The following is a 17,638-nucleotide window of genomic DNA, read 5'->3' as shown; positions in this document are numbered from 1 at the left end:
TTTGCCCATAAGCTGTGCTCATTTTTCCTTTGATATGCACAAATTTAGTGCTAATGCAGCTTAGATTCACAAAAGGCCCTTTTTCGTAACCGTACCACAGTAAGTCATGAACTTAGATTAACACAATTAGCTCATCAGAGTAGTGACTCTTGCAAAGTATGGAAATAAATTTAGGAAACCAAAAAAAAAAAAAAACACATCAATTTTTGTATAACAGTAAATTTATTACAGCAAAGTAATAGGGAACCTGAACAAAGTTACATGTAAAGCAACGATTAAGTAGCGAAGCTGTCTTCACCCATCCAGTAGCCCCCAGGAGGTAACGGTGACCACAGGAACGACCTCTGAGAGTTTGCCTTTATCAAGGTGGCGAGCAGTCAGTCTAACAGCTTGTTAAATCTGGAATATCTTTTGTTCGTTGTAACCAATTAATAGTTACTTTCTACTTCTACATTCTGTACTTCCTGCTTGCAGAGTCTTTTTGTGTTCAGGTAGTTCAAGAGGGAACACAAACTGTAGGCACAGTGTAGAACAAAAACCCACCAACCAAAACCACAGAAGACAGGCTTTACCGACTGACCGTGAAGCCAGCCTTTCAGAAGCTGTGCTTTTGGTTTTCAAGTCAACACCGTCACTGTGTTTGAGGAAGCGTCTGCTCTTGATTTGCTGAGATACATCATGAAATTTTGTATGTCCTGCTGTTTGTATACAGAACGTACCCTCAGGTTTCTTTCTCAACTCTACTATTTCAGCACTAAGTGCTAAACTGCATTGAAGGGAGGAAAAAAAAAAAAAAGCACATGCTGAGAACGGAGAGGAGAAGCTAAAAAGTACATTACGAGAAACTGTTTTTTACTATGGACAGAATCATGCTAAGATTATGGAGCTACTTCAGGTAAGGTGATTTACACTAAACTAAAGGCATTATGTCTTTTCTGCAAAATAAAGACTTGAAAGAAGAGGCTGATCTGTAGAATTCTTGTTATCTTCACCAGATCTGTAAATTGGACAAAACGACACATCATTTAAATCATTAAGCTGAGCAGCCCCTTATTTTCAACGAGGAATGTGCAGCTTCTTGGTGATTGCTCTGAGAATTCTGCAGAGTCCCTGAGGATAATAGAAATTGCCCTTGGACTCAGCAGCATGAGCACAATTTTAACTGGACGATCCTCGTAGGCAATGCCAAAGCTTGGGATGCGTGCTTAGCACGGTCACACAACAGAAATCCCAGGACCCATTTTCATTGGGAAGAACACGGAGGCACCTGTGGCATCCTGCATTCTTCCCTTCATATAGCTGCAAGACTCTTTTGTATTTGAGACAATTTGGAATTTGTCTAAAAGCTAATCGGTACTTACACACCAGAAGGTGTATAACACTTCCAGGAAGTCTGAAAAATGGAAAAGGCTGAGAAAGTAAAGGTCTCTTGTATTTGGACTTCAGGTTCAGCAAGATCCAGCCCTGACAAACAGTGGAGGCAAACCCTACCGTAGCCATCAACGCTTAATTCTAGTACTCAGGTAGTAATTGTTCATCCTCAATTAAATATGCTTTGGGATCTTTATTTTAAATGGGTGAGAATATCGGCCAAACATTAAGCAAACATTAATTTGAGAGAAAATCTACAAAGGCACTTAACCAGCACAGTAGTGCAAGGTCATAAATAGTATCATGACTGCTAGTGGATTTCGGGTGTCATTCCATCACAGTTAGCTATGTCTGGCTCTCTCCCTTCTTTGTGCTGGTACTAGCAAGTTACCCCTCAGACAGGTTTTCTGGCTTTGTTTTTTTTTTTTTCCGTCCCTATCCTCAAGGGCTTGATTTTTAGCTAAAGCAGGAAGCCAATCTGGCTGGCCACACTGCTCCATGATCTCCACAAGAGATCTCCACAAGAGATGCACTGCCCGTTCTGGCAGCGATCCTATGAGGTGAGCCTGAGCCAAAGTGTCTTTTCTGACAGGTGCTGAGCCCTTGCAGCTCTTGACATAAAACGCTCAAGCAGCGGCAAGGTTGATGAAAATAGGGAATTTATTCTAATGGCTTCCTTTGTAACAATCCTTTCTGTTGAAACATCCATTAAAATCTCTGCTCCTGGGCAGGCAAGCAGGTTCTGCGAGGATACTCCTCCTTAAGGACTGTCTGCAGCAACGCACTTTAGAGCAAGAAAGGGACCATTATTGACATCCTTGTCCAAATTCCTATGTAATACAGGCCAAAGAGACTTAATCCAATCATTTCCACATCAGACTTCTGTTCTGAGCTACAGTTAGAGCCGTAAGAAACTCACATGGCAGGATTTCAAACAGGCCCTCTGCTCCCTCTCTTCCCTGCAGCCAAGCTATTTGCAAACACTTTCACACATTCTCCTGCCTGTGAGAAATGTAGGCCAGATTACCACAAGAAGAACGTGTGAAAATGCTTTTAGAAAGCCCAGCTGCAAGCCTGTTTTTCATAGACAAAGAGTGAAAGTGCATTTAAACACTCTCCTGCTTTCCAGCCTGTAATCCCTCCTTTTTCTCATAGGGGCCTTTCCCCTTTCTGGGGAGAAAACATCACATGGGTCAACTCCCCCACCATGCTGTGTGGTTGTTCTTTCATTTCTCACCCCCATATCTTCCCAGGATAGCACTGCTTTTGTAGTGCCCTCACTAAGGCTCTGACAAAACCATAGTACTGGATGTGGGGGAAAAAATAAAAAAATAATAAAAAATAAACAAATCCACCCACAAACGTCTGCTTTTAGAATCTCAGTATCTCGATATATTTTAAAATATCAACGTTAGCCGTAATTATTTGATTCTTTAGTTAAAAGTTAGAAATAGAAAGGAGTTGCATTTGTTTTCATATAAGTAGTCAATCCATATTATTTCCAGTTAGGTAAATACGCAGTACTCTTATTAAGACAGTTACAGAAAAATGAGAAATTCTTCAGAAATGAGGTGTTTAAAATTAACATGAAAGGTATGTAAAGCAAAAATACATATATAATTAGAAAAAAACTAACCACGGATAAATAATATTTCCTTGGATAATGCACAGCATGAAAAACAAACTCAGCATGGAAAATAAAATGAAAACTTATTTTAAATGTCAAGGATGCCTACCTGGGACTAAGATGCTGAAGGAATTGAGCCTTCTTTCTCCTTTGATTTCAGTTTCGCTTCACATTCTTTGCAAGTGTGATGGCAATGCCTACAGTATTGAAAGCAAATAAAGCATTCAAGAATTTGGCTGGATTTCGTCTAATACAACCATATAGCATACTGATAAATGTTCTTGAAGAAGTAATCTTGCCCGTGTTCTCCAATTGCTGTAATTGCTTTAATTCACATAAACTGAAGAAGATTACATCTACATGTCTCAACCAATACCACCCCCTTAATTATTATTCTTAACTACTATTTCCAGCAGTCACCAAAATATAACCGGAATGTCTAAGCAGGAAAAGATGGCCCTTGCCCTTGCACCTAGCAATAGTGACCAACCAGAGTTAGGAGCAAAGGTTTTGTTACAGAAGAGTGACAAAGAGCCACCTGGTGTATCACGATGTGAGAAAAGGCATAGCTTTGTTATGTGAGGGGAAAATGGCAGTAGAGACACAGAGACATATTAACAATGAAGCTTCCCATTATCAGCAAGGCGTTTTCATAGGCATAAAGCTCGCATTGGGGTCTGTGGGAAAGATGTGAAAGGACAGATGAGAGCGATTTTGTGGACAGGATTTTTGGAAGAGCGTTTTATGTGTGAAAGATGCATACGAGAAACCATATTGGGAATGAAAAGTAGTACTGGCAGCTGAAGGAGGAGGTTAGAAGGAAAGTCAAAGCGCGATTTGACAGGGAAGAGTACTTTACATCAAGTTCAGAAAACAATGCCTAAAGCATGGAGCTGACAGGTGGCAAGCATTGACATCTATGACACAGGGTTGCAAGGAGGAAAAAATGCCTTTGCAGTCGGTGCTCTTCGTGATTTGACATGACAGTGTACGTTCAGACAAAGCCAAGGAAGTTGAAATGTGTGTTAAGGTTGAAATTGTTAAGGTATGAGAACAGTGTAAAAAGAAATAATCTGCAGTATAGTTGGCCTCATATATGATACCAAGGAGGACTCAAAGGCCCAAGTGATATCAGAGAAGATTGTGTGACACTTTGTGAGGAACAACGTTAAGTGAAAAGAGAACTGGTAACTGTTGTACCATCACATTTCAAAAGTACAATAATTTGATCTAAATCAAGGATTTCCTAGTAACAGATATTACATTGAGTGTAATTTTCATTTTCTGAAGAATATTTAGTAGCTCCTAATACTGTCACATGTAGTCTAAGAACATAAGAGAAGTAGTACCTCATGACCTGACCACAGAATTTACATTCATAGTTTTGCTGCATCATCTTCACTATTTTTAGACTATTTTGATCTAGGAATAATGATTTAAATAAACACAAACCTTGTTTTTTTCGGACCATAACCAATTTTCTGGAACTTTTTTTGGCATTCTCCTATGTATGACATCTTTCCTATGCCAAAGCCTAAGACACCAGCAACTATAGAAACAGATAACAAAACATTAATGCAAGAGTTTACATCAAGAGTCTGCAAGTGGCTACGGTTTAATCCTATGATGAAGTGTATGTAGCATGTTTTCTCCAAGAATGTTACAAGCGTATATAAAGTTATACAGGGATTATTTCAAAATAATAGAATATTATTTTTAGAATAAAAATATTACTTCAACATCCTCAGTTTTCCATTGAGCTTCTGCTGAAAAAGGAATCAACTTCATTTATTGCCATTTAAAAGTCACATTACTGTACTGTACAGTCTCTGTACTTTTTTTATTTTGTCAACACAGTTATAAACTAGACAGGATATATCAAATGAACATATGAAAAGGAGATATTTTCTCCTTCTCTATAGCAGAGTACAGTGTTTCCTTGATATTGTAAACTATGTGATCTGCTAAGCACGAGTGATCAAGAAGGCTAACATTATATATTTATAAAACAAAGGTGATGTGAGTTTTTACCAAATAGAGAGGATAGATTAAGTAAATATAAGCTACCACTGAATATGTCTACATTACAAGAATCTTATTTCATATATATTTATTTTTAAACTCAACAGAATTATGATTTCCCAAATCACTCTGCTAACATCTCATAAATTCCAAAAAGGAAGAGTTTGAAAAGAGATTCAGAGAGATGCATCTGGGGTCTGCACATCGCCTGTAAATAATCTTTATTTTAGAATTAGGTCCAACTCACTTGCCATCTTAGGTAATGCTCCAAGTTTTGGGTTTGCTGACAAAATGCCTACAACAGAAGAAAATAGTCAGAATGCTTATTTACTCGAGAAACACCAGCATTCAAAATCAAAGATGGTATTTTTCATACAAGCTTTTGCATTTCTGAAGGTGAAGAATGTACAAAAACCTTAAAAATCCACTTAGATTTAGGAACACCAGGACATTTTCCATTCCACTAGTTCTTAGTGCATCTGTTTTGGTGCAGTCCTAAATCATAGGAGGAAAAATATATCTGGAATTTGCAGGACTCATTTCAGGCAGTGCTTTGGAGCATAAATCGATATGAAAGCAGCATGGCTCCCAATGGCGACACCTGCAGCACCGCAGGAGGAGATGATGGCTTGTGTTTCAGCACAAACCAACCTTATATTTAATAGTGATCTCAGATCTCTTACTTAGGGTCCTGCTCCTTGTGCTGAGAGAAGCAGTCCCAAACTCTTCTGCAATAGTCTCCTGATGGTATTGATCAGACTAGGGTAAACTGTACCACAGATATCTAGCTGTCTTCTCTGGAGGGGGGAGATCCTACTGACAAACTGGCTTTTAAGAGAATACAGTGTGATGAACAAGTAATAAGACTAAAAGATCGTTTTTAGGTTTTCCCACCAAAATCCAGCTCTCCCCAGTTAGCACCAGGAACTGGAACCAGTATGCCTCTGACAGCGTGTGTCTGGCATGGGAGCGCCATGCTGTGGAGGGGAGCTCCACGCAGCAAGATTGCCATGGCAAAGAGATGGGAAGCAAACAAGGTTTCGCTGTTACGTGCCTTCCAGACGGTACTAATGAGGCTCTGAAGGAAGCTCTAGCTTCTTCTAGAGCCAATGTGCTGCAGTCGTCTGAGAGCAGCAATTAGGGAGAGGAGCATTCAGCCTGGAATGAGCCTGGAAATGTCCAGGTACAATGGAGAAAAACTGCGAAGACGATCCAGTGCCAGAGCATGCTAGCTACTGTGACAACCCCGCGCCCTTCCCACCACTGCTCACCCTTTTCAGCAACATGTATGCAGTCCCTTGCCTTCCCTCACACACTTACCCTTGCCCTTTCCCTCCCCATCTGCCTACAAGCTCATAGGTCAAGGATGCATCAGGCAATCTGTATTAGCCCCTTGTGGTCTAGCACAACTTTCAGGTTCCCCACTCTTGTCCTCCTGACCATCTCAGTTAGAATAGAATGAGTTGAGGCAGGAAGCATGGTCCTAGTGGCTGGATAAAAGCAAGGGACTTGCAGCCACAGACAGTGAGAAAAGGCTGAGCCATTTTCACCTCCTCCATTTGCTCCTCCACCTATCCCTTGGAGCCCCTGGATTCTTGTCTCCTTCTTCCTTCAGGCCCTGTGATTTCTCTCTCCTGCCATCTGCTGTTGCTGTAACCAGCTGCTGACGCAGGCCGAAGGACTAGATTATTTTCTCCTGTGGGATACCCCTGTCACAACAATCTTCAGGGTGGATGCCCTTCACCCGAAACACTATCCTCGATCTTGTTATTAGTCCTGATCCCCAGAAGGGGGACTCAAGGTGCAATGTGTAGAAGCAGGCTCACTCACCACATAAACAGAATACAATTTTCTTTTGTGTTGGCCTGCAGATTGCAAGCCACCCCTATAAAGAACGGTCTGTCTCCTCACTTTGGCAGCATTCCTTGTCCCTTTGCACCAAAGCTGTATTCATATTGGTATGTGGTCGCTGTAAAATGACTGCCAGCGTTATTCAAATAAACAAACAGAGTTACAGCACCAGATTCTGATGCCCCTGCTCAGGTTGTACAATATTCTGCCCCACAAGCAGCCCCAGAGTACTCTACCCGAGTACACATGATCATGGTGACAGAATCTAGCCACCAGTCTTTTAAGTCGTGAATTCTCTTTTCAGTTCATGTTCTTTCAAAAGAATGAATGTGGCAATGCATACGCAATGAACAAATCATTATAACGACGGTGATGAGTGAGAAGAATATTGATCTTGAAAAACAGCAGGCTTTGGGGAAATTTGTATTTCAGTTGGAATTCCAGAGTCTCAACTTCATAACTTAGGCCCATCGTGTATTTTTTTCTACTTACCTTTCGAGACTAGTCCCTGGGTGACAAGCATGCTCCCAAGAGACAAAGGAAGAGCTGTAAAAATAAAAAGAAGGAACGTATCTGGGATCAGCCAAACATTGTTACTTTTTTGTTAAATATATAACTTTAATATGTTAAATAACTTTAATATGTTATTATAATATGTTAATAACTTTAATGTTAAATCCATGTTTTATATTATTATAATTTTGAATATATTACTTATCTTCTAAAAATGAACACAGTGTGCTATCTTAATTCCCTACAACTCCTGCTTGTTCAGATTACTGTCTCCAGTAATTACAGCAGCTCCAGTTAAATGCTGAAATACTTTTCAATGCTCTTACAGAAAATGTATAATCTAGTTACAAACTGACATGGTGAGCTCAAAAGGCACTAAAACACCAAATATTTAATCTTTTAGATGTCCTAGCACCTAAAGAATTTCACAGACCCAAGCCACGTAGCCATGTCTCCCTTTCATTCAAACGCACGCATAAGTAAACAAAAAAAAAGTTAAAAAATCCTAATGTTTTAATTACTGACTTCATCAATAATGCCAGCTCTATGATTGTTAAAGTTCATATTAAAAAAGAGTTTAATTCAGCCACCTTTACCTACAATTATTACACAAATAATCTAATAATTTTATACTGAAGTATTCCTCAGTTTAGACTACAGTGGCAGAGTTAACCCCCAATAATATTCAATTTTAAAAACAATGTACTGCAATAAATGGCACAGCATTTTGCAGCCAATTCTGCACAGCTAAATCAAGAAATCATTATCAGTGTGCTAAGAAAAAGTTTGGATCACTCACCTCTGTACCAGAAACTTTCCTTTTTGCATTCTTTGCGGATCCTTGCAATCTCTCCATCACTGTGAACTTGTGAGATGGGACAATAGAACATGGGCTGAAAGGATAAACCTGAGTTAGCTTACTGAATTTAACCTCACAGGAAGAAAAAAATAAATCCATTAAAGAAGACAAATAATTTAATGCATGAATAAAATACCATGCAAACCCCATCCAAACAAGCCAAACTCCTTGTTTTGTTGATAGCAGTGAGATTTAATACTTTACAACCTGATACAGTCACAAAAAGAACTACACAGGTTAAAACCGCTCATCCTGTTGACCTATACTTTCCTAAAATAGCTCAGTGCTACTTACCCCAGAAGTATGTTGCTTTATTTCTGTTGGCCATTCTATTCTCATGAGCTAAAACAGCTTTCCGAGAAAGAACTTACAGGAAGTAAAGTCAGCGTGGCAGTTTCTAAAAACGAAGTTCTGCCCAGTTCTGAAGTCAGTTCAAGTTCAGCAAGAGTAGATTTTGCAGGTATTCAGAACAGGACCAAAACAAGCTCTGTCAGATTCCCCTGACTAGCCTGACTTTCTCTCTGAGCAGATTAAACATATTCTTGACATTAACTGAAGTCAACTACACTGGCTTCACCTTCGTAATAATTAGCTTGGCAACAGGTTTGGTTTTAGTTTAATGGATGGCTCTTTTCCCCCCTTTTATTTTAATTGAAGAAAAAGTGACAGTATTCTCTCTTTCATTCTACTGTCCTGAGTATTGAGATGTGATTATCAGTAGATTATTTTTCTTTCTTTAAGAGATGACTTGGTTATCACTGTTAGCACTTACGGTATCATTACTGGACATCTGAAACATACAGGACAGTCCTTACTCCAAAATTCTTGCTCCAGGATCTCTGTAGCCATTACCATGAGCTAAAATTAGCTGAAATGTTAGCATTTTTCTGTAAGACCACACCACCTACGAATGTACTTATTATTGAAAGCAAAAAAACTTACGTTTCATAGAGCAAGTGGTAGCTTGGAAAAAAGAGTACATTGTGCTACTACAGGATACTAACTCATTTTATGCCCAACTAGCTCATAATTTTGTAAACGTAACAACAAAATGCATTTATTAGCTGCAGCCACCCATTTGACATATTAGCTAATTAATAATCTTGGTCCTTTTTCAAGCACTGCTCCCACCGAAGTTAACAGCAGTGCTGCTTGCATAAACCCCAGAGAACTGACTTCAAACTGATTTCACAGCAACGTCACAGCAAATACAATAAAATCCAAACAGGCTAAGTGAAAGATAAGGTAATGAGTGCCAGAGCCTTGAAATCAGTGACAGGCTTTGCAACCTTTCTGCCCCAATACACACCCTGCCAGGTTGTTAGTTAGGGCTCAAAGTCAGATCTCATATGGCGTGGTTGTACAGCACTGAATTAGATTTCTGTGAAAACAGGTAAGCTGGGAGAAAGAGCTGCAAGAAGCTGTGCCCCAGGTCTCCGCCTCTTGCCTCAGGAACTGCATTTAAGGTCAGGCCCTTGCCTTAACTGTGCTGTAGGTATGCCTGTACCTGGCTGTTTGCCATGAGGATTTTACCTTGCCTTGCTAACTTGACTTCCTGCTTTACCCTCAGACCTACCTTATTCCTATGGACGTGCCCAGCAATCATCCAGCAATCAATTAGGGTTGTCTGGTTAATATCACTGGATCTACTGTGCTCCTCTTTTTTGGATACTGTGGGATTGTACTCCTTGCACATGAGGCCACAACCCCTGCCTGCCTTGCTGTCACTTGTGGCTCCCAGGTCACCTTCCCTCACACAGCAGCCCACTTCCGTTGCTCTCTGACAGTGACTCATTATCAGCAAGGTCACACCACATTTAAATTCCTTTTGGGTAACTACATGCTTATGGTAAAATCTTAACCCCCCCATAGGCAGCTGACTTCTCCAGCTGAGGGGATCTCTCAGCTTCTGTAAAGCAGTAGGGCAAGTTCTTGCTCTGAATATATACACATACACATGCACACACACCTCGACACGGGGACAGATTATACTGAATGAATACTCAGACACCAAGGCTCTAACAGTTTGTAACTAGTGTAATTCATGTAGCATAAATTAGAGACAACTACCAGGGACTTAAGACTCAAAAATGCCTCGCTGCCTGACCAGTGAATGAGGAGGTAGAACACATAGCCCTTTCTTCTCTTCATTGGCCTAAGGTAAAAGATTTCTGTTTCTCTCTTCAGTAAGAATGAACAAAGCAAACTCCCACTTATTCCCTACCAATAGCATCAAGAAGAAAAGGGGGAAAAGACAGCTTACCCATCCAACTTGCACAGGTGGAGAAGTCTGGTTTTCCTCTTTGGTAGTTTCAGCAGACATCGTCTTTCTCCTTCTTGTCCTTTGCTGCTAACCTTAGTCAGCAGAAATGATGTATTTTATACCTGGCTCTCTCTCTTTCTCCTAGGTACAAAGATCAGAAGCCAAAGTATCATGTTAATAGCACAAATTCAGTGTTTACCTAGAGATAGTAATGTCCAAGTTAAAAGGAATACGACTCTATTTTCTCACAGCAGATTGCATCCAGTCACCCAATTATATACAGTTTACAGCACAGTAACAGTATATTAGCAATATAAAGTTACAGGCAGCCTAATTCAAACACGGAAGTCATTAAGTACAACTATATGCTGAAACATCACGGAGCACAGCACTCTCAATCATAAAGAAATGAGAACAAATATGAGTAAGCCACCGCAAACCTTTCTAATGTTGATTGTATTGTAGGTCAAAAATTTAGCATCTTTAGTGTGCTGTCAAAAATCCCTGTACAGGTTCTACCCTCATTTCCTGATATAAAGTTTTGATTCCACACACCCGTGATGCAAGCCTATCACAAACCACACCTGAATTTCCGACAAACACAATCCGTTTGCAGATGAAAATTTAAAAAATAAGTAAATAAGAAGAACAAATATAAGCCATCTTCCAGGTCTTAAACTTAAGCTACTAGGGAAAAGCAAGAAGGAATCCCATTTATTTCTAGAGTAATTCAAACATCAAAACTGTGGTTTTTAACCTAGCATCTTCCTGCATGGTCTGTCACTTTCTTTATCATCAGAGATAGCACGGCTGCTTTTCAGAAAGTACCTTGTGGCACTGAGCAAGGCTGAAGTGACCGGGAAGGACAGAGTTAAATAGGAAGCATATGCAACGATTTAATAACCTGAATGGTTTTTGGCATTCAAAATATTACTGTATAAACCATTTCCTGTGCTTATTTTTGGGTCAGTTACACAGCTGTAAAGTTCATGTAGTGTCTGCTTCATGCACATCAGACATTCAGACAGCAATGCTTTTTTAAGTGATGAAGCAGAAGCAACATGACCTTCTCTCACCTTGGTAAAAAGTCTCATTTAAGCCTTGTACTCATGCAAATCTGCAAAACTGGTGACTTCTTTCACTGCTCAGCTTTGCTTTATTCTCAGCCACTCTCAAAAAATGACAGTGACCCTTGTGTCTGAAAAAAATTAAGTTTGAAAATCCACATATTGTTGGGAAAACCACCAGCCCTTCACAGTCAGCCTCACCCTGACTAAAAGCAATTTAACTTTGTCAGTCTCTTGTCACTCAATGTAAAAAAGGAGATCAGAGATGTAAAAAATGCATAAAACTTTGAAGTGACTTACTTCAGTTAAAGACACAACATGTTCATATTCTTATCTGCTCAAGAAGCCTATCTGTGCAGACGGTTGCATAAAAAGCTTGACTGGAAAATATTAATGACTGATGAGGTTTCTAACTGCTGCAACAGATGTAAGTGCAACATCTTCATAAAGACAAAATTGCTGAGAATAAATAATATATAGTAAGAAATAATACAAAAAATATATATATTAGAAAAGTTCAGTTGGAAGAGACCTACAAAGATCATCAAGTCCAACTGCCTGTCCACTTCAGGGCTAACCAAAAGTTAAAGCATATCACTGAGAGCATTATTAAAATCCCTTTTGAACACCAAATGGCTTGCAGCCTGCCATTAACCTCATACGTTTTTTTCAGAACACATTTCTTCAGAATTATAAGTTATTAGGCAACACTTCCTCTTCAACTTAATGAAGAATCCCCCCAAGAGGTAGCCCTTTAAGCAGCTTCCTGGTACCTCTCCCACTTGGGATGAAAGCTGAAAGCTGTAATGGCAAGAATGTGGCAAAAGGAGAGAGTCCAGGTCATCAAAATATTATTAAACTGAACTACTAATACTAGTACTCAGCACACATGCTGCCTCCTACCGGAGGAACTTAGAAATGTTCCAGTATTTGAGGGCATTGTGTCTTGGAAAGACAACCTCCATTCTCCAAAATAAATTTATTTGCATTGAACTGTTGAACAAACATAAGTTTTTTGCACATTTTTACCGTAACACTATTGCCGTTTTCTCAACCTAACTATGCAATTGTTAAGGTATGAATGAACTGTATATACTCTTAACTGCCTTGTGAAGAAATCCCCAACTATGCATTTTTTATTTAACTGAAATGCCTATATAACACATGAATCAATCAATGTGGTTTGTAAGGATCCAGCATTCAAAAAACTTTTTCCTGTTTTATGAGAAATGTTCTGAATTGTTTATTAATTTACAGATGAAAAGGTTACTAAAAGACTCCTGAAAGATCCCTCAATTTTGATTCTTTTAACTGGTTGACAAAGAAGCAGCATGCAGGAAGACAGCCAAGTTCTTCTGATTTGGGTTGTGGGAGTTGCCATCTTCATCTCCTTTGTTTTCAGTAAGTCTCCTTCCAGATAGGAATTGTGGCTGCGCAATTTCTAAGATTACTCAAAGAAGAAGGTGGGAAGCAAAAATTGCACGTGTTAACTGCTCCATGAGGTTGACTGTGATCTATAGCAGAGACACAAAGCGTTCACCTGGGGCAGGTGCCACTGAAGTAAAGCAATCTCTGTGACACCTAGCTACCACCTCAGAGACCCCTTTTAGGATTGAGCACCCACTGAGGAAAAAGGGAAAAGGAGGAAAAGGGGTGTGATGTCTCACACCTATCCTCTCAACAGTACTTTATTTTAAACCCAGGCCTTCATGTCGAAGGAGAGCCAGCAGAGCAGCTGTTGAGAAACTGTTAAGAAGGAGAAACACTGGCAAAACGAGGCCCTAGCTGGCGGCAGCCTCTCCCTCCAGCCTGGGCCCTGGGGGGCTTTCCCTGGCTCCCTTCCCTTCCCTTCCCTTCCCTTCCCTTCCCTTCCCTTCCCTTCCCTTCCCTTCCCTTCCCTTCCCGAGGGCACGCCCCGGCCCGCTGCCCGGCCTCCACCGCCATCTTCTGGCCGCGGCCGCTCGGGGCCTCGTTGCAGAGGATGCGACAGGTTCCCCCCTTACGGCCATTTCAGAGCGACCAGCGTTGCTTATCCGCTTTGGTTTGAACGCTATGATTAGGCAAGTCGATAGATTTTTATTTTGCACTTTAATAAAATCTGTCCCATTTCTTTACTTTACAGTGAGACAGTCGTTTTCAGTAGAGTAGCCTAAATGATGACACAACGCTTCAGTGCTTATCGTGAAATTAATAGCTTGTGAGATCAACATTACACTGCCCTCTCTTGCATGACCTCAGTGTTTATATTTCATAATAAACATGACAGGTAAGTCACAGTTTACTTTCTTAGGTCCAAAAAGGCTTTCAGCTTCCAGAAATCCTGGCTATTTGAAGCCCCTTTCCCCGGAGTATTAGCTCACTCTTACCAGCCAAGCCAGGTCATTGCTGCTGCAAAATGTCCTCTTTGTGTGGGGATTTGGCAAGAGTTATGTACTAAAACAGCTCTTATAAATCTTGCTCTTATATGTTAAAACCTACATCTCCTATGATCTAAGAGGTATCCTTTAAATCACACATGAAAAAAAAAAAAAAGATACTGCCTATATCCTATTGTGAAAAACAATATTATAAAAGCAAATCCCATGTGGCTTGAGTTCCTAAAAAACAATTATTTCTTAGCTGGTTCAGCTTAAGCTGGTCATAAAATGAAAGAACAGTGGAACAATTTCCTTGTGGGACATATATGTTCCTGGGAATAGCATTTGCTTGGATTCTTGTACCTTCTTGTGCAAAAGTGCCCATTAAAAATCAGGTTAGAATTCTTGTTAGTTTGAACTTGGAAGACAGAGTTGGTTGTCATAATTGAATATGTCCCTCAAACACTATTTCTCCTTAAGATTTACCAGAATGTACCTCAGAGCTATGAAAATGGACAGAACTTGATAGATAGAAACCAATAAATGCAGGTGCTTCAGATTCATAAACACAAACCAAAAGAGAGATCCTTGACCCTCCCAGGAAAACAAAACAAAACACCTTTATTTATAAAGCTTTTTAAAAAGGCATCAGAAATATCCAATAATGAGTTCAGTGCTTGGCTGTGGAATTTTCTATTGTCAGACTACAAGGATGTCAAGGAGCTGAGGCTTCACAAAGTAGGATAAGATGTACAGGATTTGTGGCTGCTTCTCTGAAGAACCTTTTAGAAAACACTGCAGGTTTGCCAGGATCCTGAAGTTCATCACATACACCAATGGCAAAGCTTTCCCAGTGTGCGTATTTAACATTAACACTTCACATATGCATACAGCAGATGAAAGAAGAGGAACTATTACAAAGCATGATAAAAATGGTTTGTTTGTCTATTAGAGAAACACAAAGACTGTTAATTGCTTGAAAAAAATCCCCAAGAAACAAAGACCTGAAGTAATGCAAGCACAGTGTGGTTAAAAAAAATATATCAGTAATAAAAGCATTTAGAGCATGGAAAACCACATAAGAATTACACTGTAGGGCATTGTTCTCATGCTAATGGAAATAGGAGTTCAGGGTGAATGAAAAGACTTCAAAAGTCACAGCAGGGAACAGTCAACATACTTTTGAGTAAAACATTAAACTCTGTCCTCACTATGCACAAGAAACCTTGTAATATTATTTTTAAGCCCTGGCTTATCTGATTCTTGGATATACTTGTTTCTATTTTACATGCAGTCTGGCTTATCTTTTAATAGAGATGAATGGCTGACAATTAGCAGATGTTCAAGGTTTAGGATTTTCATTTTTCAGAGTGAAGAAGGCAGTGAAATGACCACAGGGTTTTGTCTTCTCTAAAGCTGTACAGCTGTATGCATACTTCCTCTTCTACAGCAAAGTCCTGCAACGCTGGCAGAGTCAATGAGGTTATAGGTGTTCAAATCCTGTAATCAGACTTGATTGTACCTGACATTTCTAATACATACTACAGTGAACGAAGACCCATTCTACTGAGTACAGTACTGGAATGACTCTGGGGCAATGTTAGCGTATGTCCCATTTTACTGAAAAAGGTCTCTAGTGAGTCTCAGTATTTATTAGTCCTGTTTTTACGGCTAATTTGCAAGAGGTGAGGTTATGCTTCAGCACAGGTGTAGTAAATGAACAGTATTTTGTTGGGGCCAACTTACTGTAACCTTGAGAAAATGACAACCAAGTCTATTTAATGTTCATAAGTATAAATATACATATGGAGATTTGCATAACAGCGGCAAAGGTAATGATTAAGAAGCTTACACTGTTGTGTAAACAGGCACCAAATGACCTGCAAGTCTTTGTGCTTCCACTACAGCTGTGGCAGGTGCCTAACTGTAAACTCAACCACACCATTTTTTTTTCTGATATAGTGTTCTTAATCCTCAACCTGTACTTTTATGCTGTTTTCCTCTATTTCTCTGGCACTTTCTTCTGCTTCTTAATCATGCCTCATCAGACACATCTCTACTGGGCAATATGCAAAGCCAATTTCTCCCAGGTGTCTGACAGTTCTATAAAATTCTGCGTTTACTTTGGGTTTCCAAACATTCTTGCTCTACAGTTTGAGCCCAAATAAAGCACTGGCTTTTACAATCACTAGCTTTAGAAAGGTTTACCCCTGTCAATATCTATTTAATTGTGGGGCAGTGAATTCTGTTAAATTCAGATAAGATTTTGTCTGCCTTATGTTCAGAGTATATTAAACAATATTATAAAATACAGATGCTCCTTCTTCTATGAGTAGAAACTCTTACTGTAGTATGCTATCAGCTATATTTGCTGATTTGCCATAATTGTATTCCTGTGTAGACTGAATGCTGTTGCTTTATTATTATCAGCTACACATTCAGCACTCCAAGAATAAAAAACTGTAGTGAAAAAACACTCTTATGCATATATGCGTAACAAAACACCCTGTAAGTGTTGAGATTTTATATTTAAGACATCTGTTTTCATTTCAAAATACATTACACTTAAAAAACTCTTCCCTTCCAAGTGCAGGTGCCAGTTTGTTTGTCAGCTCTACAAAAAGAACTGGAATTGTAACTTTGTTATGTTATGTTTGAAGCCAAACTTAGTAGCTACTAAGAATCTCAGACAGAGAGTACTCAGGATACAATGGCTAAAATTGCCAGGAATTGCATTATTTTCATTGCTTTATGAGTTTAATGGAAGCCACACAAGCATGTCAGGTTCATGATTCCCAACGTGTCTAGTTTTACTGGAACTCCACTCCTAAACCATGAAGCAAGATACTATAATTACAAAAAGTATTGCAAAATTGTTTCAAATATTTATTGGCTGAATATGTCCTGTGAGCATCACACTCATGCTGTGCAGCTAGAAAAGCAGCCATGTTCTGTGTTTACTCTGATCTCACCTTATGTGTTCCCTTGGCGTCATGCCACAGTCAGGTGAAATGGTGTCATCACTTGCATAATCTTAAACCAGCCATAAGTGAAATTTTCTCAAATAAATAAAATGAAAGAAGCATTTAGTGACCTGGATCTCGAAGAAGAGAAAAGAGAAGGAGGGCCATTAAACCCGAGTCTCACTCTTCCTGCCCTAGAGAAGTTGACTTTTCCACCAAAATACCGGTGTTGTTTATTTTTAGTTTACTCCTATGGATTTAGAATTTCACAGGTAAAGCAAAGAAAATGCTTATCCTAAGGTTTATTTAGGGTGGTACAGCAGTTTAACAGAAATTATAAGATACAGCTGGCAGCTTCCTAGGGTAACGTATGAAGATTAATAGAATTTAAGAAGGCAATGTATTCCAACAGCAAAAGCACTTCTTAATTCATAGTTACAAATGTATGTTTTATGCCAAAAATGAAATTACAAAAATTAGCTTTTGTTTATGTAATCCTGTAGTGATCATGGCTAGGCTTGTATAACGGAGGGTTTCTTCTAAAATTGACAACTACAGTGGCTTAAGCCTCAACCCAGAAATCTCAGCAAACTAAATGCTTCTTTTGGTGCAGACAGTATTTCTTATCAGGAGTCCTTAGTCTGAGGACATGTCATTCAGGTGGGCACAGCGCTAATCTGGAGATACCACTGACACCCCCCATGTACTAAGGGGTAATCAACCATGTATTTATGCAAGCAGCAAG

General features: G+C 39.5%; 1 protein-coding gene across 7 annotated transcripts; it reads right to left on the bottom strand.

Moving 5' to 3' along the window:
• Nucleotides 1–207: 207 nt before the first annotated feature.
• On the bottom strand, nucleotides 208–11,041 carry LOC118250502 (OCIA domain-containing protein 2). Of its 7 annotated transcripts, XM_050710463.1 has the most exons (8): nucleotides 10,947–11,041; nucleotides 10,507–10,647; nucleotides 8,184–8,277; nucleotides 7,364–7,417; nucleotides 5,268–5,315; nucleotides 4,451–4,547; nucleotides 3,108–3,195; nucleotides 208–997 (listed from the first exon to the last, which is right to left on the bottom strand). In XM_050710463.1, exons 2-7 carry the CDS (start codon nucleotides 10,564–10,566, stop codon nucleotides 3,114–3,116), a joined length of 435 nt encoding a protein of 144 aa, XP_050566420.1. In that variant the 5' UTR covers nucleotides 10,567–10,647; nucleotides 10,947–11,041; the 3' UTR covers nucleotides 208–997; nucleotides 3,108–3,113. The 7 variants fall into 7 exon arrangements, with proteins under 7 accessions (XP_050566420.1, XP_035407606.1, XP_035407597.2 ...); XM_035551713.2 differs by lacking the exon at nucleotides 10,947–11,041 and having other exon boundaries at nucleotides 10,507–10,895; XM_035551704.2 differs by lacking the exons at nucleotides 10,507–10,647; nucleotides 10,947–11,041 and adding an exon at nucleotides 9,820–10,075.
• Nucleotides 11,042–17,638: the final 6,597 nt, after the last annotated feature.

This window comes from Cygnus atratus, chromosome 4 (assembly GCF_013377495.2).
Source record: "Cygnus atratus isolate AKBS03 ecotype Queensland, Australia chromosome 4, CAtr_DNAZoo_HiC_assembly, whole genome shotgun sequence".
Lineage (NCBI taxonomy): Eukaryota > Metazoa > Chordata > Aves > Anseriformes > Anatidae > Cygnus > Cygnus atratus.
Note: the sequence above shows the minus strand (reverse complement) of the source record. Positions and strands in the feature narration are given on the sequence as shown.